The sequence below is a fragment of the Rhea americana genome, unplaced genomic scaffold (assembly GCF_003343005.1).
Source record: "Rhea americana isolate MKP2758 unplaced genomic scaffold, rheAme1 scaffold_325, whole genome shotgun sequence".
NCBI lineage: Eukaryota > Metazoa > Chordata > Aves > Rheiformes > Rheidae > Rhea > Rhea americana.
The window spans coordinates 537,550-559,771 of NW_028186452.1; the positions used below are offsets into that span (position 1 = coordinate 537,550).

General features: G+C 39.5%; 1 protein-coding gene across 7 annotated transcripts in view; it reads left to right on the plus strand.

Annotated features, from left to right (window-relative positions):
* Positions 1 to 22,222, plus strand: part of SGSM2 (small G protein signaling modulator 2) — a 69,041-nt gene that overhangs the window by 41,678 nt on the left and 5,141 nt on the right. For 2 of the 7 annotated variants that reach the window (XM_085310753.1, XM_085310757.1), the window contains exons 9-21: positions 1,080 to 1,147; positions 3,036 to 3,199; positions 3,870 to 3,999; positions 5,477 to 5,611; positions 9,005 to 9,155; positions 9,745 to 9,809; positions 10,288 to 10,433; positions 10,848 to 10,976; positions 15,113 to 15,295; positions 16,429 to 16,833; positions 17,812 to 17,936; positions 19,212 to 19,294; positions 19,774 to 19,883. In XM_085310753.1, coding sequence (XP_085166879.1) covers positions 1,080 to 1,147; positions 3,036 to 3,199; positions 3,870 to 3,999; positions 5,477 to 5,611; positions 9,005 to 9,155; positions 9,745 to 9,809; positions 10,288 to 10,433; positions 10,848 to 10,976; positions 15,113 to 15,295; positions 16,429 to 16,833; positions 17,812 to 17,936; positions 19,212 to 19,294; positions 19,774 to 19,883 — 1,894 coding nt within the window. The remainder of the gene's footprint in view (positions 1 to 1,079; positions 1,148 to 3,035; positions 3,200 to 3,869; positions 4,000 to 5,476; positions 5,612 to 9,004; positions 9,156 to 9,744; positions 9,810 to 10,287; positions 10,434 to 10,847; positions 10,977 to 15,112; positions 15,296 to 16,428; positions 16,834 to 17,811; positions 17,937 to 19,211; positions 19,295 to 19,773; positions 19,884 to 22,222) is intronic. The other 5 variants (XM_085310756.1, XM_085310755.1, XM_085310754.1 and 2 more) reach the window with 5 other exon arrangements.

The window sequence follows — 22,222 nt, forward strand, 5'->3', positions numbered from 1 at the left end:
CTTGGCAATATGATGCAAGTGTAACAAGACTGATTTAACTGAAGGGCTACTGAATAATGTAGAAGTTGGTGTCAGGCAGTTCAGATTCTGTTCCTGTTTTACCATGGATGAAGTGACTTTCCCAGGTCCTGTAATGCATTTTGTGTTAAAATGACAGAATAGTAAAGAAATGTGTGCATAGCCAAGACCCAAATGCAAGCTGTCAATGGAATTTAAATACATAATCATTGGGATTGAGGGGAATGAATTGGGATGCTGCAGGGGACCCCTGAATCCTAGCTACTGTGATAAAACATGAAATTAAGTAACATGGTAACAGTCTAATGAACTTTTCAAAAATCATTTAGGGTCAGAGTATTCCCACTGACACCCACCTCCCCCGCCAAATTATATCACAAATAACTTCACAAGCATGGATAATTTCAAMCTCAAAAAGTGATCCCTACTATGTCATTCTCTCTCACATCAGTTATTCATCTAATTTAGCATTCTACTTCAGTGGAAAGGCAGGTAAAGCCTTGTACTAGGCAGGTGTAACCTCTCCTCAGGCAATGCATCCTTCAGCCTTAAAAAACTCCTCCATCCCTAGTCCTTTTCTTAAAGCTTATCTGTGTTTTTTTATAAAACTTCTATTGAAGCCCTATACCCTTGGATTTAGAGATAAATCCAATCAAGGTTGTTCTCAGAAGAGTTGAAAGCTGTTTCCAGTATTTCATAGGTCTAAGCTTGGGCCCCAATGGATTTACATGCTGTTGTCCATAAATCACATGTAGAAGACAAAACTGAACCTGGCTGTCCTGAATCCCAGCTACAAGGCCATCACAAATTCTGTGAGGGGGAAGGGAGAAGGGAATAGAGGAACAGGAGAGAGAAAGAGATTATAAAAAGGCTGGTGCCAACTCTGTCCACTGTGGCAAACTAGTTCCTTTGCCTTTTTCCTCACTATTCATTTCTGTTAATTGTCCAAATTTAATAAGCAGTTAATAACTTAGCAGAGTCTTTTTACTGGGTGGTTGGACTCACAAGTGCTCCTGAATGTGGAAGGAAATGTCTCCTGCACTTTTTTCCTTCTCTATTAGTGTTTATTGGGACTACGCATTAATAGTGCCACTCAGCCAGATTGTCTGCATTCACTGCCATCAACAACGTAAGTATAGACCTTCTTCTTGTGGAGGTGCAGCCAAGACCCCATTTTTGCCAGATGAATGTTAATGCTGCTGATGCTGCTACTGTTTTATATGGTGTCTGTTAGGGGGTTATTGCAAAGGAAGTAGAGTATTTTTCTTCTTCAGATGTCTTCACTGAAAGACCTAGTAAGAACTTCTCTGCATAAAGCTGCTTCAGTTGTCTTTTGCTTTCTATGTTCAGTACAGCCCTGTGCTTGGCTTTGTTTTATTCTGAAGCATCTATGCAAAACAGCACTTCTGGGACTGTCAGAAAGCAGGTATCAAACGTAGAAGCTTAGATTTATAACTATAAGCCTCCACCAAATTACCACTACATAAAGAGAGACAAAGGAAAAAAAAACGAGGCCTGTTGACCTTGTCTACAGTGGTATCATCAACCTGTAGAAAGAAACTGAGTTGCCCGCTATTACAACAGACTCTTGCCCTGCTCATTTGATGTAAATTGTAGGTGCTCAGGAACCCTGAAAAAACAGGCCTCTGACCTCTGAGTTCTGGCTAGTCCATTCTGCTTAATGTAGGGAGAGGGATCTGGAACAAAACATCTCTCCCACTGCTTTTCTCACCACAGGCCTTACTTAAATCAAAATCACGGAGCAAAGACAGCAAACATTTAGAAATTTTATCTGGAGTCAGATCTGAATTACAGAATGGCCCCAGTTGGACTAAAGGACATTTTGAACTAAGAACCTGTTTTAAAAGACAGTCTATACATCTTGCTTTAAAATATATATGTGGGAGAGCCACCAAAATCTCTGAAGAAGATCTCTCTTCTTCTCTCAGTGACTTCTATTAACTAGTTTTACTGTGCCAGCGGAAACAGGTGGGCATGAGTATTAAAACCTAGATTCCTAGCTGGCAGAGGATGACAACTGCAACATTAGTTCAGGTCCATCTGCTCACTTGGATCTGCTTAACCAGGACACTTTGGTGTCTGTCCAAAATTTCCCTGACTGGACAGATATGTCACCATTCTGCTTTCCRACAGTTCCTTAAAGAAAGGGGAGTTAGATGGCAGATGTGACAGCCTTTGCTGTACTTCGTTTGAGAAGGCTGTTTCAGAAACAGGTGCCAGACATGCACACAACATGATTTCTGTTGTTTGCCCAAGAAGACAGACACTTGGTGAGCTTGCTGCAGCCCCTTGCTGCCAGACTGGAATTGACCCAACCACGCTATGGAACACRTCTTGCTTTTGAAAGATCTCCCCTTTACTTGGATAACTGTAGATAGCAGAAGGGTGTAAAGATCATGGGTAAAACTTTCAAAAACACTCTGGTGAGTTATGTTCTTATTCATTCAGTTATGGAAAAAGCAATTAAGAACCTAATTCACTTATGTGATTTTGAAAATTACCCTAAAAATGCAGATTATTATCCTTAAAAGTACATTCAGAGTCCACAGTGGGTTTCCTTATTTGTGTTTATTTTCTAGTGACCCTGAAGGTGGATGAAAAGAATTTACAACAGGGAATGTGACCTGTTGATTCTTAAAAGAATAAAGCTGATTTCCTCTAGCTATATCCATTAGGTTAGGTTTTATTCTAAATTGTGTGTCTTCTATCAACTTGTGTCAGATGCCAGAGATACAGTGTACTTCCTCCTTTAATGCTTATTATATTAATGTTTGTAATCACTTTAAATGTTACTACATGAGACCTGTCATGGTTTGTTCCTATCTGAGCTATTTTAAAACGAAAGGACTGAGGTCATCCCTAGATTATCCTGTGATTTATAACATTTTTTTTTATCTGCTTAGAGRCAATCATAAATAAAACTTAATTTAGGAGGTAAAAGCAACAAATAGACATTCTGATGTAATGGTATGGACTCCCCTTGTCCTCCTTTGCAGCAGAAAGCAGAGGGACATTAGTCTTGGTGAGTCAGGATGGAACTCAGAGACCTCCACTGCACTTCCCACAAGGAGGTCACCTTCTTGCATTCCTTTCCTGTCTGGAAAATGGCCTTCTGCCTCGTGGACAGCTGGAACCACCACTCTGGTCACAACAGGGCAAGGTACTGCCTTTTCTGATGAGCTGCTTGGGGTAAGGCTGATCTTAATTTCCGTGTGGAACAGTGTTTTGCCACACAGAATCCAAGAATCATAGAATCAGTAAGGTTKGAAGGGACCTCTGGAGATCATCTAGTCCAACCTCCCTGCTCAGCAGGGTTACGTAGAGCATGTTAGAACTAGTATAAAGCAGCTGGAAATCAGGTGGAAGAAAAAATAACTCTATTTAGTCCAACTTGATTGTTTTAAAGATAGTCCATTAAAATTGTTTGTAGTCTTATTGATGCATTGAGCTATAAACTGGAATCTCCTATTTTATCAAAATACACACCCAAAGGATAGGAATTGAGCCTCAAATGGACTGGGTCATACATGTTAGCAGAGACTTGGGTTACTAAAGGAGCTGGTGCCAAATTCCCGTAGATTACATGAAAAAGTTGTCCTTCAAGTACACAGAAAAATTGTACTAAGTACAGCTAAACCACCGTGCATATCTGATGCTATTGGATGTGCTAGCTTGCTGTTGTAGTGCTGATTTCCCCCCTTATCCTCTCCCAGCATAGAAAGTAAAGTTTTAAGGCTTTAAAATGCAAAAGGTCTAAAGCCCTTAGTTTGTTCTGCTCTATTTCTGTTATTCTTTGGTAGCTAAATGTGTGGGATTGTTATTTTTTGTAGGGTAAAGTATTTCCAAAGCTTCGAAAACGAAACAGCAACAAATCAGTGGACCTAGAGGAAGTGCCAGTTGAAGACAGTGCTACAGACTATGTGTTCAGAATTATCTATCCAGGACACAAGCATGATAACAGTAAGTGCTTTTGTTGTTCGGCTTTGTTAAAAAACAACTAAGAAAACCTTGAAGTAATATCCTGGGAAATAACTGAAGATAGCAGACGAGCCAGGTTTTTGTAGAAAAAAATCTACCACAGAATTTCATTCTGTGATCAACAGGTATAGCTTACTATATTTTTCCTTAATGCAGTTAAACTTTCATATTAGTGAAAATGGAGTGGAGGCGGGATCTTAATTTACATTTACTCTGTGTTTCGCAGAGGAATTTTTCAAAATACTCCCCTGGGCTTGCAAACTGAGACTAAAAGCAAAAAGATTGTGTTTGACTAGCCAAGAGCAGTTTTGCTCACAAGTGAGGATGGTTTTTATTGGCCATGCTGCTTGCTCATAATGTTGCTATTAGAAAAAAACAAACAAAAAAAMCCATGAACTGGACCATTAAAGTACCCTGAGAACTCTGAGCTGAGTTTTCTTGGCTTGGAAGCAAGAACTTAACAATGGATAAATAAAGCCCTTCCCAGGCAACTAAATGAATTCCCAAGTACCAAACCACCTCATGTCATCAGTGAATCTAAATTCTTTACATGCAAGAAGACATTTGAGCTAGTTCTCAAACAGCATGTTCAGTTTTATTCCCCTTGGCAWATAAGCAAGTAAGAATTTACCAGCCAAATCAAGCCCTAAATTTTACAGGGGATTTGGCTTTACTGTTCCTATTGGGATTTAATACAGCTGATAGAGCAGAAATCTCAGCTAAACCCTCCTTACCCCAGGGATTGAACCACATTGGTGGCCATGCTTTATTAGGGCTTCTGAGTTTGTACAGGTAAGTTTTCGTGCTCACGCGCACCTGCACGCAGACAGACACACGCACCCTGCCAAAGCATGTTTGCCATTTGCCTAAGTCAAGGGGACCGCAGATTCTGTGGGCGCACTCAGCACAGACCTGCCTGCTGAGTGCAAGACATAGCTGGCTTCTGTCTTGTGCTTCCTTAGAGATAGACGTGTACGTGCATGTTTGCAGTGCCAGACAGAGTACGTGCATGTTTGCAGTGCCAGACAGAGTTGGGGACCAGACTGTTTCCTGCTCAGATGCACCTGGCACAGGTATCAGAGTAGAAAAGAGACCACAGCATTGATTTGAGCATGGTGAAGGAGGGAAGCTAGTTGCAGCCATGAATTCCCACTGAGTTTTGCTAAAAAGCATACTCACCTACTGCAGGCTGGCACTGGTACCTTTCTCCATTGCCATGATGTGACGTTTGTGCACTGGGAACACAGCCCATGCACAGTCAAAAGCTAGCCTGTGTTTGGTGGAGCATGTTTTTCTGTAAGAAACTCATCTTTCCTACCCACTTGCACAGGAGCTTGTGCCCTCAAGAAGAGGGCAGGATTCAACTCCTTTTGTCTTTGCTGAACGTGTCCTTTTGAGCTTTCCCACAGAACCAAGTTCTCTCTTCTTATGCTCCTCTTTCACTATTTTCTTTGAGCAGTAACTATTAACTACCACCACTTAGCTGCCAGCCGCTCTGCCTCTGTTGACGATGATGAGGAGGAGGAAGATAAGCTACACGCAATGCTATCAATGATCTGCTCTCGGAACCTCACAGCTCCTAATAGGATGAAAGGTTTTTATCCTCCTCCCCGTGTCCCAGAGCTCTATTGTAGCTCGTTCCACTAAAGCATACAACAGTGTTGGCATTATTCTGGGCAAAAACATTTCACTTCCACCTTGAGATCAAAAGACTTAGTGGAATGTGTAGAGGCTGGGAATATGCTTGCAATCCATGGAAAGTGGAAATAGCAACACCTTCCCTCGAGTGTGTGTGCTGCTGAACAAACCTTCTCTCCTTCCAGACACTTCCTGTCCCCCTCTTCATAAAAGGTGGATTCTAGAGCATGTTCACAAAGGAGAGTGAGGGACTGTAACAGGCCTTTGTATTCTTCCTCCATGAGTTATGTGTAGATTGTAACAGACTGGAAAGAGCAGTCATGTATCAGAAAAGGTCAGAGGCATACTGTTACAGCAGTAATAGTACAATGTGCTGGGCAAGATCAGGAATGGAGTATGCCTATGCAGACAGAATAGGGAGGACAGAAGTGTAGTGAATATAATTTGAGCCCTGGGATGGTGCAAGTATACATACTTCCACACCCTGGATAACTCTAAAATGGACTAGCAGAGTGCAGAGAAGATGGTACGGAAATCAATGTCTTTTGTGGTCAKGTCCTTTCATTCTACCTCTTGTACATAGGCTAGGTGGGTTGTGATGATTAGCTGCAAGATTCTTTATTCCCTAAAAATCTGTCATCTCATTCTTTTCCTAAAGCAATTCATAACTGATACATTAAATTGCACCTCTCAAGAAGTGGATTACTAGCAAGCATTCAGGATCTAACAGTGTAGTTGTGGAGACTGTTAAGTCCTTCCTTCCTCAAAAGAGGAAGTTGAATGGTGTATAAAATAATCCACTCAGCAGGGCAAAACTCTCACAGATAGCTAGTATTCTAAGACTTGCAGTTAATTAGAAGACAGGCAGGGAATGTCCAGGCCCATCCACTACTTCAGCTGAAATCCTTCCCTCCTCCAGGCTTACCAGTTACTGCACAGTTTCCATACCAACAGCCTTGATATCTTTTGAGTGAATGTGACAGATCTGGCGTACTCCTGTTAAAGTCAAAAGAACAGCCTCTGCCTCCTCCTGATAACTGGAGTGTAGCAGCAGGATCAGGAGCTTCTCTGTATACCAACAGACTGTAAAGTAGCTGTCCAGAGTTGGACATCTGCAGAGGAAATAGAGAGGAGAGCTACTGCTTACAAGTTGGTTTGTCTGTATTTTTGATTCATTGCTTTAGCGGGAACATGTTTTTTCTGGTGCTTCTGTTCCCTAACATCTCAAATTTGCAAAAGCATAATATATCTGGAATCAAGATAAGACACTCTCATACCTTGTAAGGAGTTTAGTTCCAAATGGATGTTATCTCTTGTCTGGTGAAACTGGCTATAGGAGAGAAAAGTTGCCCTGCATCTGTTTAGTGCTTAAGTTCTGTTTAGATAGGATATGAACCTGTTCATAGAAATCCTTCTCATTTCTCATAAATTGCCCACATGCTTATCCCAGTGTAGTAACCCCTAACTACTGATAAAGCCCAGCCCAAGTTAATAAAGAGTTCTTGCAAGGTATGGATGGGAGGAAATTTGGAAATGCAGTATTTCTTGTGAAAAAAGGTACTATTTCAGGAAGTTCTTATATGTCTTAAGCGATCATTTCTCATATGGATGGTAACAGAAAAGGAGGAGGTCTGACACTGCCACATATACAAGTATGAGGCTAATGCTGTAATCTAAAACATAATGAACACAATTTAGTCTTTAGTCAGGTAATGAAAATATTAAATTATCCTGCTATACCAGCTGTCAGAAATCTGACTTTCTTTTTTTCTTAAGGTAACAGTATATAGGATTATGTCTGCTATTTGAGTAATGATTCTTGTTGGTGATTGGCTGTTTTCTGTCAGCGGCATCCCTTTTAAATAATGACAACACTGTTGTAGCAGGTTTGCTAGCCATTTGCTTTTACATTTTGCAACATGCCTGACTTTTGCATGTAGCTAAAGTTACAGATAACACCACTACAATTAAATAAAAGATGCTGTTCACTCTAATTCTTCACTAATTCAGGTACCTTTCATCTGAATCTTTAGGTTCTGTGGGGTTCTTTCCTTGTTTCTTTAAAAAGAAAAACCTAAACAAAACTGAAAAACCCACTTTTCTTGTCTGTAGAGGGGAGGCAAAAATAATGATCTAAAAATGTTTGTCTGATGGGTTTTTATCTGAACCAAACGAGAAGCTGTAATAAATACTGGGTCATTCAGCTCCTTCCTGAAGAATTAAGGTGAAGAGCATTTTTGCATCGCACTTTGTTTTGTGAAGTGAAATACACATGACTGCTTCCGCATGAGCCTGTGCTTTTTTCTGTTAACAACTGTTCTTACTCTACTCCTTCCTCACCTATGTCCACTTTCCAATAAGCACTACTAAAATGCTTTATGCTACCTTGATTTAAAATGCATGAGATGGTTTGGATTTGCCCCTACCGCCCAACTTATGTATGTTTTAAAAGCACAGCCCAGGGGACTGGATTTTCCTTACAAATGTTAATTTAGTGGCATCTAGTATTATGGCATTTGCCTTAATTTTAATCATGGGTGAGCTGAAAGGCCAGTTATTTATTATAAAACAAAAACCCAAAAGCTCAGATGCCAGCTGTGAAAAGTGAAGAGTTGAAGCCAAGCTTTCTAAAGACAACTGGTGATATTTGAGAGGTGCCTTACTGAAACAAGTTGAAAAGCAAATAGATTAGATGAAGCAGACGTAACTCAGGAAGCTGCACTGTACTGTTGGATCACATCTTCCTCCAGAGTATCTTGCTTTTACAAACATACTGTTGACTTCAGTAGGACTTCAAATACCCTTCTGCACTAAATATTTTAGGATCTGGTTGTAAGTAAGCATCTAAAGAAGCATCTTCTGAAAATAACGGAGTCAATTTTATTTCATTTCTTTTCTGCTAAACTTTCACTCTAGCTGGACTAGCAGTTAAATGACTGATCTAGGAATTGCAAAGTGAAATTCTAAGACCTGTATTAAATAGAAGGTCAGGTTAGATGATTTGTTCTGGCTATAAACAACATTACCATGGCATTATACAAGAACCTGTTTTAATTGTTGTTACAGCACCCTTTTCTCTGTTATCTTGAAACATGGTCTGGGCTGTGCATGTGGAAAAAAGGAGAAAATGGTGAAGGGATTTGACTCAAGTGACCATGCCTAGCATGTGGCTGGTTTAGATGTTGTGAGAGCAGTATTTCTGAGGCAACTAGGACTGTGCTCTCACTTTTCTGGAATCAAGGTTTAGAGCCTGCTGATAAGTAAAGCATGAAGCCATCGGGATGCTCAGAAGGAAGATGGGGAAAGGAAGAAAAAAAAAGTTGATGGCCTGCTGTTTTTCTTTCTGCAGACACCAGTGAAATGATAGAGATGCAAGGCTTTGGGGCAAACTTGCTTTCATGGCAGTTGGAGCATTGTAGCCAAGGCTCCTCATGTCTCTCCTGCTCAACAGGCAGTTCTCCATATGATATACCCAACTGTTGCAACTGCATCCATGATAGGTAAGCAAGCTGTGCAGAGAGCTTACCTGGGAAGCTTTGTGCATGTCACAGTTGAAAGACAGTGAGCATTTACTGGTTGCAGCACCAGAGACAAAGAATAGCAATTTTCAAATAGTATCTCAACACAAAGCAAGGGAGTTATACAGTAAGAAACTGAGTTTATTTTAAAAAAGCCATTACTCTGTTTTCCTATCCCTTCTGCTCTTAAGTCACACTTTGAYAGAAAAATTGCAACCAGTTCTTTTGTCTAGTTTAATACAATTCAGTTCTGGAAGAAATTTATTTGATGATAACAGCATATCATAAACAATCACAATGATGGGCAACAACTCATCTAATTTGACAAGGACCTTTAAAATACACCTGTAGCAGTTGTAGCTAAATGCACAAGACTAACATGGTTTAGGCCAAAATGCTCATGGGAAAATGTTTTTTGAAAGTACAGTTTTCCATTATTGTTGTCCTTTAGCTAAATAAAACTTGGCACAAGGAAAGAATTAGTATGTGTGAAACATATGGATCAAGCATACAATTCATGGTGATCTTTGTCTATCTGAACTATCATGCTCCTGTTAACGTATCTCCGCAGAACTCCATTAAAGATGTTGTGTGAAAGCATGAAGAGGCAAATAGTTTCCAGAGCTTTTTATGGATGTAAGTGAAGCTTCTTATATCCAGCCCTTGTGGTATCTACATGCTTATTTAAAAGGCCATGGGTATCAGGCCATGTTTGTTTTAGAAAGCTGCCCAAACCCAAATTTATTGTTGGCTGTTATCTTCACCAAATGAGTCATATCAGTTCAGGACACTAGGGTGATCATGACCCATGTATTGAACTTCGTAATTCCAGTATTTGTGACTTTCGTGTAAGCAACTGATGCTTAGTGAAGATACAATGTAACTGTATGTTGCAATGTAATACTCTACTTGTTTTTTCTTGTTTGTGTAAGATTAAATTCATCTTTGGCTCCATTGCAATTCTTCATTTTTATACAGTACAAATGTACTACTTTCATATAGGAATAATAGTGGCAGGTTTAAAATGCCATAGCTTCATCTTCAAAAAGGAGCTGCTGATATTACATAGATTGCTCACTTATAAAATCTTGCCTCTTCCCTTCCACAACCACAGGGCTTGCTTACTGCCGCCATTTGTCAACAGTGCGAACACATCTATCTGCACTTGTGAATCACAATATTATTCCACCTGATAAACCAGCCAGTGCTTCAGGAGGCCTTACTAAAGAGGTCTGGAGCAAGTATCAGAAGGACAAGAAGGTAAGTAAGAAAATACCTTTATGAGTATTGAGTAAGCTCCAACATGCTGTTGTAGCAGCACAGTATTCCTTAGAATTGAGACTGTGAATCATTAATGGTGCTATCTAGTCTTTCTTGGGTGGTCTCCAGTGAAAATGAATTGATTCTTACAGTCTCCTTTCCTTTGCACGAGCAAATGGTCTCATTGGAACTCTGATCTATGTAAAATTAGATTATTTTCATGGGAGATATTACAACTTTCTATATTAGACTGGATTTGAGTTAGGGCCTTAAAAAGACCCTACATAAAATTACAAAAGCTTAGAGCCCTGTGTATTTCACTGTCTTTGTACTTGGAATTAAATGTATTTGATTATTCCTGAGGAAAGTAAAGATATATTACCTTCACATACCTCTTTCTCCTGACTGCTGTAGAATTACAAGGAACTGGAATTACTAAGAAGAGTTTACTATGGTGGGGTACAGCATGAGATTCGAAAGGAGGTTTGGCCATTCTTGCTAGGTCACTATAAATTCGGCATGGCCAAAAAGGAAATGGATCAGGTAAGTTCAATTTTCCAGAGATCTGAGTTACATCTGCAGAGTGGGTTTTCTTTTCTAAATAGCAGGTGTTGGTATTTATTATTAATTAATATACCTAAGGGAAAATGCTATTGAAAACAAGTGACATCGGCTAGTAGATGGATATGAATCCCTTGCTACTTATCATCTTTTAAAATCATTAAAAAGAAGTTCCTTACTAAGTCAGGACACCTACATTCAGCCTTCACTTGTGACGTGCTTGCTCTGAGCAAACCCTGTTTTCCTACATTCTTCATTTATAAAATGGGGATGACGGTGACATTTTGATATTAGTTTGAGAAATTTCTCTTTTATATGTGTTGGCTGAGTTATACTTTAAATGCTGTTTGATATACTACTCTATATGGTACCACGTTTGCATGTTTGGACTTCTCTTGGAGCTGTTTGAACATTCCAGATGTATCTTCTGAAGTGCGCTAGGAGTTACTGTCTAGATGCTAAAAATACCCAAAGGAAGGTTTAGTTTGTAAGTTCATTAGGCTTTTCCTAGACATATATAAGATGTGCATTTTTAAAACACAAGATGCAGTTTCAGATGATGCGTTTTTCCTCTTAATATCTTGCATGCTGCTGCTAACAATCAATAAATGATTTCCTATGTTATGTCACAGCCCTATTTCACAGAGTTGGAAATTTGACATTAAGTATATAGTGTCCATTAATGAAACCACAATTTACCTGTATACCAGTTACGTTAATATTATTTACCTTTATTAATTGTTTATAGCAGTACCAACTTTTTACTTATTTGTTGTATGTTTTCATTTGTTGTAATTAATTTGTTGTAATTTTTAAGGGGAAAAGCCTTGATAATAAACCAGGCCTGTAACAAACAGATAAAACCAGATATAGAGAGACACTGGGCAGAACAGGGCAGACAATCATGCCTTCACTCAGTAAAGCTTACTGAACAGAAACTCGATGTAGACCTAAGCCAGAGTACTGGAAAAAACACAGCAATACTCCCATTCTTTACTCCCATATGCTTTCTCTAAGCATCAACTGGGCTGGATGAGCCTTTACCTGATTCAATATAGCTGTTTTTATGATTGTTCTGTGGCATTTTTATCACAGTACTGAGCCTAGGCTAATATATTACCCTCAAGTGAAGCTTAATAGGCCCAGATTCATACTGTAGTGCAGCTTTAGAGCTAATTCACGTGTGGAGCAAGAAATTAAGTGTAGGCCTACTGTGATGAGCAGATCAGATAGTGCCAACCTTGGTTTAGGTCTCCTGCAGTCCTTGGGCTCATGTGTACTGGGAATGTCAGTCTGCTATTAGATACTCTAATATTGCTTCTAGTCTCACTCTGTTGACTTGTTGAGGAGAGCAAGGTTCTCCTTTTCAGTCTTAAGACTACAGCAGGACACTGCCCTATGGGTAAGCTCTGGATTTGTATGGCAATAAAACATTGCTTTTGGCTATTAAGAATTGCCCAAAATTTTGCTGGACTGTCTAGAACAGTAATGAGATTTGTTCTGGAATGCAATTAACTCATTAATCTGCTCTCCTGATTGTGTTATTGCCAGGGAGGTAGCACTCGTGCAGTGGCTGATCTTGTTCTGGAACAGATTAAATGGATGRGGAGTGGTTTGTATATCAAAACCAGAGCACTTGGCATTTGCTTACTCCCAATTATTTTATATCCTAGGAAGCCTATGAACAACTGCAGATCACGAAGGCAGCCTGGCTTAGAGCCTTCCAGTTGAAAAATTGGCTTCTAAACCATGGGCATTCTTCTTTCCTAATGCAATTTATCTTGTTTTCCTCTTCATAAAACTGTTTTGAGCACAGATGGAAAAATACACCCCTTAACTGTTCAGACTAGGTCACAGTCCAAATTCTTCAGCTTTAATCCAGTTGCCTTTGAAGGTGTGTCAGTGTTTTCTTCCTTAACGTGTAATCTGGATATAATGTGTATAGCAAGAACATTCCACTGAGCACTGCTTAGGCAGCTTCCTGTCCTCCCAAGATGCCAATGCTGGTAGAAGAAGAGCACTTCTGAAACCACCTAGGGCAGTAAGTCCTATGGATTATCTTATCTCCTGAAGGCCAGGCAAACTGCTTAAGAGGAGAAGTGAATCCTGATATCCAGCCAGGCTGATACACTGCAATAGGCCTGCTGGCAGATACGTCTGTTCTAGAGAAGTCCTTGTCTCATCATCTCTTTTGTGCGTACAATACAAGCTGAGACAAGAAGTGCTTCTAGGGCATTGTGTGAGCTTCTTCATTAACTCTTCCTGCCTTGGTGAAAAAGATATGACCCTTTTAAATACTTCTATAAAGTTAATTCAGAGCTTCAGCTGCAATGATCTGGCTAAACTGCAGCACCTCCTGATGCAGTTTGAATTTATTACATTTGCGTTTGGTGCTCCGTTCATTATACTTTTTTATTATTATTAATATTTCCAAGAAATACTGGCTATTAAGAGCTTTCTTGCTATAGATTGCATTTTGCTGTCTGTGTTCTCCACAGGAATATGAACCATCAGATTTATGATCTGTGTGTAGAAATAGATAGATAGTCTGGAATTAGACACTCTTAGAGCAGAAGATTGGAGCGACAACTCATGGATTCTAGCCCCAGTTTCAAAGGGCACACGCGCACACACAGACACACACACATACCCCTAGAACATAAGAGTTTTGTCAAGAAGAGAAAACTTGAGTCTATTTGTACAATAGGAATTATGCTAAATTCAAAAAGGCATGTGGCAAGGCATAAAACAACTGGTCTGCAGAATATAAGCTCCTTTAGGCTATTTTCCCTTGGTTTGTACCATACTAACACAGGGGTGTTCCCAACCTTGCCTAGAGTTCCTGTGAACTACTCAACACCAGTAGTAAATAACAATAACTGACTCCTCAAAGAAATATGCTGTTGGACTCTAAATAAAAGCTTCTAATTGAATGTAAGAGTATACTAAATGAACAAGATGAGAACAGTTATATCATTAGTATGTATGGGAAATTTCTAATGTCCTTAACTGAAGTCAACATGGATGATTTATCATCTTTTTCTTCTGATGATATTTTTGCAGTCATCCATCAGTATCTGGGGCACTCCCAAACATGGCTGCACTCCAGCCTTCCACTAACTGTTGTATTGTGATTTATAATTCCACAGCTATTTCAAGTGACAAATAGTCTGCAGCTTTTAGCATGAATGCTCTGGTAGCAACTCCAGTCCTCATAGAATGGTAAGACTGGAAGGGATCTCTGGAGATCATCTAGTCCAACCCTCAGCATAGCCCAGACGGGGACTGAACCCATGACCTTGGCATAAGCAGCACCATGCTCTAACCAACTGAGCTAAACCAGTCAGCAGAGTCCAGAGCCTGGAGCCAGCTCACACGTGTGTTTTCTTTTCAGCTCTTGACAAGTGACAAAGCAGTAAAATTACTACATGTCCCTTAATAGCCCAAAGGGATTTTCTGTATTTGTCTTTCAACAGAAGAAGCCAGCAGTGGCAAAAATCTATTTTATTACTATGGGAACAAGAGTGGTTTCCACAGCATCTGGCTATGTGCAGTGCAGACATAAGACTAGGCTATGTGAGCTGGTATTTCTATTGTTCAGGAGTCTCTCATGTATAAACTGATATCTATAAATATGTGACTTGTAGTTCATTACAAGGGCTTATGTTAAAGATGGAATAGCGAAGGCGCTGAGAAGAAAGTTTAATGAAAATAGGAATAATCCAGTTAGAGCTAGCCGTTGCTCCATCGGATTGCATCTGACTTCTATGTGAGTTTTCAAAGGTAAGCCACTAACATATTTTGTTCTTTCCTGAACAATGCGAAGTGCTGCTCATAACAAACACACAAACTTACATGAATCTTTTCTGCCCTCTACAGTGATAATTTATACCCTGCAGTCAATGTCCAACTGTCCATTCCTTTGCAACGTCTTACTCTTCCAGTCATTATGTTTTCTAGTTACAGTGATTTCTGCTCTAGCAAGAGGGCTTCAGGATGCTTCAGGTTTCCAGTTTGAGCCATTACACTTGTTTTATTCCTTYCTCTCCTGGCTTCCACACACCTTTTAATGCCATCTCTCAAGAAGGACTAGTATTTCAGTATCTATCTGTCTGCAGGTGGATGAAGACATTGCTCTCCGGTATCAGAAGGTCATGGCTGAGTGGAAAGCCTGTGAGATCATTGTAAAGCAGCGAGAGAAAGAATCACATTCTGCCACAATGGCAAAATTTTCATCAGGCAGCAGCATTGATAGCCATGTCCAGCGACTGATTCACAGGGACTCTACCATCAGCAACGATGTAAGTACTCCATTCTCATTCACTGATACAGTGCAGACAGTGCAGGAGTCTTAGTATTTGCACAGGCACAGCCCAGAGAAGCAGAGACTTTGGTTAGAAGCAGACACAGTTCTGTCAGTCTGGAGCTACTTGAATCCTTGAGAGAATTTGGATCTATATACCCTCTGTCTTATAGCTAAAAATGAGCCTGTATTTTGTGTAATCTCTAGCAGTTCTTAATCAGGACATGCCTAAAGGGCTTTAAGGTTCACCAACTACAGAAGATCCTTCTCTCAACAGTAAAATAGCTTCACAGACTCTTACTTGTAGGTCCTTTATTCAAATCTAGCATAGATTAAAAGATTGCTACTGTGAAAGCATATTTTTGATTCTGTCTTGTCCTTGATAGAGAGATTGGGTGCTCTTACTTTGGAAGAGGGGATCTTTGTCAATCGAGGGCAAGATGTTAAGCACTAGACAGACAGACTGAATTAACCCCTTTGTAATTTGTGTAACAAAGATAGAGATCTATAAATTAGAGTCACATAGTTGGACAGAAGAGTTGGTGTGTGGAGACTGGCATTTCCATTGCCAAAAATGTCTCTGGACATTCATTACTTATGCAGACTTTGGACACTTAACCAACTAATTTCACTAAGACAACAGAAAATACACCTTGAAATAGTTCAATAAAGATGTCTTAGCAAGAGAAGAGAGAAGGTAGTTGCACAGTGCAAAGAACATGAAGGCTGGTATTGACTTTAAACAACAGTTATTGAACTGGATTGTCTGAGGCCTCAGGTATGTTGGCCGCTTTCAAAAGTATCATACAATGACCAGATATTCTTAGAGCTGGTCTTAGGGAGGGAAGCTTGGCTGCTTTCCAAGGAACTTCTAATTGAAGAAAGAGGAGACATCATAATAGGAGACTGCTGTAAGCCCGTAAATTGGTGGTATCTTTAGATCTAGAGTTTCATAGTAAAGATTGGGAGCTCCCAGCTATTTGCATGTAGAGAAGCTCTATTAATCAGTGATCTTGTGCACTGAAGTAACATAGTTACTTTTCTCCTCATGTTTGGAAGTTTGTTTCCTAAATTAATGTTTTCTGTTTCTTCTCCCTCCCCTGCTTTCTTTGAACATCCCTTTCCCCCAAGGTCTTTATATCTGTAGATGAAATGGACTCAGCAGAGCGAGACACAAAAGGTCAGGATGACCCCACTTTCACTGTTGTGTCTGTAGACACACCAGCAGCAGTAGCTGCCGTAGAGCAACAGTCTGTAGAGTTTGACTCTCCTGATTCTGGGCTACCATCCTCTCGGAACTACTCTGTGGCCTCTGGCATTCTGTCCAGTATTGATGATGGGCAGAGTGTCTCTTTTGAAGATGGGGCTGAAGAAGAAGCTAGCACCGACTTGGAAAGAACTGATGTAGACACAGCACATGTGCAGAAAGCCAAGTCAGGTGTACTGGAGTCTCAGGATTCTGTATCTGAAGAGCAGCTGTGTTCCCAGGTGGATTATTTAATGGATGTTGCTTCTGTCTGTGCTGCATCCTACACAGTAGGTCACGACATATGTATCATCATCTCTCTGCAGAGCACTGTTTTTCTAGCAGACTTGCACTTTTTCAGATAGGATTTAATGAAACAAAATCGCAAACTAAACTACAGGCAGTGGGAGGATAACTGAGGATCTTTGTATCCAAATCTGTTCATCTGGATTTTGAGCTAAACTGGAAATAAGATAGCAGGAAAATTTTGGGCCCTTTTTGAATGGGAAGGCAAGGAGAAGAATGTGAGTACAGTTCTAGTAGCTAAAAATTTCTAAAGTAAGGAGGGGGACACTACTTGTAAGAATTTGGTGTCATTTAATTCAATTTGAAACCCCTGTTTAATCAAATTGAACCAAAACCCTAAATCTAGATCTAAGACTCCATGGTATCTATGATTACTACTGCTGTCAACAAATCAGTAATTGGGTTTTTGCCTCTAGTTCTCTGTGGGAGTTGTTCCACTGTTAATAACACTTTGCAAAGAGAACAGACTTGGAACACATGCCAGTAAAAATATGTGTGTTTTACTTGGTATTCTTGACAGTGGTTGAGTAGTTTGATGCTCAGATATGTCCACAGTATAATTGTATGTATATATTGAAGTACTATAGCACTGCTGTACATGGAAGGTCAGGTACATTTAATTTAAACAAATCCCTATGGTGCTAATGTGATTAATGAAAGTTATATCTTGGAACAGATTCACCGTTTGTTCAAAATTTTATTTTATAAAGGTGGTAAAGCTGTTTCTGGTTTGCTAGTAGATGTTCTCTTTTAATGCCATCCAGGTAGACATTGGGCTGGAATCCACTTGCAGTTGTGGAGGGAGTAAAAAGGCATGAGCCCTGGTCTGGCTTCGGCTATGGTGATAAAATTATCTAAAAATGTTTTTCAGGATACTTTACAAAAGATTTAGTAGCCAGCCTCTTACTTTTCACCTATTTTTTATTTGAACAGCAGATCTGACTTAAGCTTTTCTTTTCTAGATAGAATTATTGGACACTGTTGCCTTAAATTTGCACAGAATTGATAAAGATGTCCAGAGATGTGATCGGAATTACTGGTATTTTACTGCTGATAACCTGGAAAAACTCCGAAATGTCATGTGCAGGTAATATAGCTTGTAAACCTAAACAGCATTTCACACTTCTGTCATAATCTGCAAACTATAATATTAAAATAATAATCTTTGTAAAAGTTCTCCCTTCAGGAAAGAGAGAAAGGGTAATTAGAAATGAACTTAGAAGAAGAAGGAACAGATGGTATGGTAGGGCAGATAGTATGATACATGGTCCAAAGTTTGGAATGCAGATCTGAGAGATTCTACTTCAGGAGACAGATGCCGTCAGTCACCTTGAGCTATGCTGTTAGTGTGTTATTAGCTGTGGTTTCCTACTCATGAGAATAATATATACATGCTCTAATAGGGTGCTATAAAGATGACAATAATTCTGAGGTGCTCAAATATATTGTTTAGGGACATCTACTAAGTAGGCAGAAAGGTTACATTTTCAGACCAAATTCACCAACATCTTTGTCCACTGAGAACAGTTGGTATCAATAAAAGACTGTTACACTTTTAGGAATGTAAATTGCCATGAGGGCTGTTCAACTAAACACACTTAAAGCTAMAAGTTCCATAGACTTTGCCACTTGGAAAAGATACTAAAATTCCACTTGGGGAAAACAAACAAACAAACAAAACAGGATATCTTTTAAAAATCTTGGCCTTTGTTCCACAGACTAAGTTGTATACTTTCCTTCGCTGGTTTTTTTTCACAAACTATTGATTTCCAAGTTTTTTGTCTAAAACGTTCCTCTCTAGCCAAGCAAAAAACAATACAGGGTTGTGAGACCTCTGGAACTGGAAGGAGCAAAAAGTTCTGAGAGAGAGACTTACAATAATTGCTTAAAATTTCAACTCACCTAATCATATTAGACTTCAATACAATACTTAGCTTTAGAGGAACAGGAAGAAAAAAGTTCAGTATCAGTTAACTCATCTTGTAAGTAGACAGTTGACAGCATTCTTTTTACTCCTTCCACAACATATGAAGAGCCCATAACAAGAGTTGCATTACAAGAGATATTCCTGCCTTAAGTGCTACCCTATGCTCCTGGTGAATTGTTTACAGGGCCTTTAGAAATTATCATAAAAAAGTTGTCTGAAATACTTGTCCTTTTGTACTAATGTGCAGGAAGATTTGCATTGTCTAAGTTCTCTAAGCTTTTTAGCTTATCTTCTGCAAAAATCTAGGACAAAATAAGAGTTTCCAAAAAGAGCTGGTTTTTAGAAGACAAACTTACATTTTTGAGGCAAGCATGCAGCAAAGTGGTTTTTAATATTAAGCATCCTATTAACTCTTCTGTTTTCCTCCTTCTGCAGTTATGTTTGGGAGCACCTAGAAGTTGGTTATGTTCAAGGCATGTGTGACCTCCTAGCTCCTCTGATGGTTATACTTGATAATGGTAAGAAAGCTTTTCTTTTGGAACACCTTGACATCTTTAAGGGAGGTCTTTTTTAGAAATGCTGTTTCAGAAGAAGTTGTATTTGTTACACCAAAGCTAGCTCACCAGGAAAGGCAAACCTGCAGCTCTTGATTCATGTTTGCTTTACATGTGGCTGTTTAGAAGTGGCTAACAGTAGTATCTCAGGGATTCCCTGCTTGCTCACTGACTTCCAGATTAAATTTTACTAAATTTGTAAAATAGCTATGTTCTCAGAGTTGCTGAAGCTGTAAACTCAACCTCAAGTTGGGTTCTTTTGGAACATAATCAGTAAGAGAAGGTCCAGAGTTAGGTTCTGTGTTCCATTTCATCTAAATACTGGTCACAGGGATAGGGAACTTCAAAGGGGAAAAAACTTTTTCCCTTGCCCTGCAGTGCATTGCTTTGTCAGGGAAGTCCCACGTTTCGCAACACTGAAGCGTTCTGCATTGTATCTGCAGATCAACTGGCTTACAGCTGCTTCAGCCACCTCATGAAGAGGATGAGCCAGAACTTCCCCAATGGAGGTGCTATGGACGCACACTTTGCCAACATGCGATCCCTAATCCAAGTGAGTCTTTTTGAACCTTATTTGAGGGAAGATGAGGTTGTGACAGGCTTAGAACTAGCTTCATGCCACAGGGATGGGCAGGAACTCCAATTACTGGGGTAATACACAATCAGTGTGTATTACAAAAGTTCAGTTCACCTTGACAGATAGAAACCTCCAAACCTGCTACCTCCACTATACCAGCTACACAACATAATGATTCGCTTTTATGGCTCAATCCAGCTCCAACTGAAGTCAATGGGAAATAGCAGTAAGATTCAGTCTTATGTTGCTCTTTGGTAGAGGAAATATGGATTTTTGTGGCACAAACTTGATTTCTTATGGGCTCAAATAGACCATAGCTATACTTGTATTCATGTAGAATGCCTGCTAAAGGGTTTGTTTGGATAGATTTAAGGTCTGGATATTCTACTTCAGAGCGCACTAGGCAGGTGTATAAGACTAGAATAAAGAAGGATGAGAACACTCAGTGATAGCCATTATTTCTAGACTTCTGGCTTGACTAGCAGCTTTGTGTGATGCTGAGTACTCATTTGACTTGTAAGATAGATGCATGCTCTCTCCACCCACACCTGGAAAAAAAATCAAATCCATTTAGAGTGCGTGCTTGCCCTAGTGTGCACAACCACACTTGATGCTTTTGAGCTTAGTCACTTTTTTTATCCAGCTGAGTTCAAATATAGGGGACTGATAATTATGGTCTTTTCAGGTGTAGAACAATTCAACAAGACAAATCTCAGATCTAATTACTTTGTAAGTACTTCTGTTGTATTTACTATGCAGCTATGATGGTGTGGCTACCATACTTACAAGCACAACTTTATAGAGCAAGGAYGTGGATTTATTAAGAGTTAAATTCCAGCAGATTGCTTGACACTGCTCCTTATCTTGCTGATGGGTATCTTCAGCCAGTTGAAAAACAGTACCTACTAACTGCTGTTAAATTATCCCACTTGTAAAGTATATATGTGATAATGTTACATTGCAAGAAGAGTGCTTCCAGCTAGTTGTATGAGTTTAATTATTATTTGAAATCAGCTCRAGTGCAATTTGGAGTGCAGTGTGTGTGATTATCAGTTGCTGCTGAAGTAGATTCTAATCCTGCAATTGCATTTATGTGAGTATATCCCTTTGTATCTAACATGCCATTGCCACCTCCTAGTTTGGGTGGCAAGAGAAGTCAGGTTTGGTATAAAAGGACGAATATGGATACTGGTCCTGGGCAGTTTAAAATCAGCCCTTTGTTAGTGCTACAAGACATTTTTCTACATATCAGTGTTCTCAGAGATCTTTTGATTCCTATAAAAGGGGTTATAGCTATATGCAAAATATGAGTATTTTGTCCAAGAATCTCAAGGTTAGACTGTCACTAGATTTTTATAGGGTGAGTTGTAAAATTAGCTCTTAGCTTGAAAATGATTCAAAAGTTCATGGTACAGTAAGAGCTGTAGTTTTGGGCATAACATGCAATATTTTTTCATAATGTCCATTGATCATTTCTGTGGGTTCGTGGGACAAAATTCTATCTATGTTATGCCATTCACATGAATACATGCAAGAATTAAGTCATTGTTTTGTTGAGAGCTTAAGTAACCACAGGAGGGATAAGTTTCAATCTGTGCCATCCTTTGCCAGGACGTACACACAGTAAAGCAATACAGTTCTCAGTTTCAGGCTTGTCTGTTCACAGAGCTGTGCTCCATCTACTGCTAGCAGTCTCTTTTAATTATTCACTTGTCAACCTGTGGTTAACAGCTAATCCAAACACAATAAAAGCTGTCCTGTTTGGTTTGGTGTGACAAATCAGACATACGGTTCTTGCTTTATTTCTATTTTTTTTAAGGACTTTGGTTTTATGGGTGGCCTATTAAGCAGAAGTGAAAATAGAGRTCAGTTAAATGAAGAAGATGGCCAGCAGACAAATGCAAGCAGCACACAGAGCTGCAATGTTGCTGTTGAATGGCAAGGTTGTAGGAGGATGCCACACACTAAGCAGTGCTTATCCACCAGCCCTTAGGATAACATCTGTGAGGAGTGACTATAGGTGTACTTCCACATTGTAGGACATCCACCAGACAACCAGCAAGTAATTGTTCAGTTTTAGAGATTTCACGCTGCAATGTAGAACTGTGCCATTGCTCATTAGAATTACAAACCTACTGTTAAAAAGTCTTTCTCCCTCCTTTCTCCACGTAAATGGAATTCAGTCTTGCACTCTAGCGCCAAGTTACAATCAGAGATTAGAGGTGGGAAGATCAAAATTTGTTGCCTGTCAAAAATCATTAGGAGCTATAATTTGTTGCTTGGAACTTTAATGTCACAGTTCAGATTGACTGCTG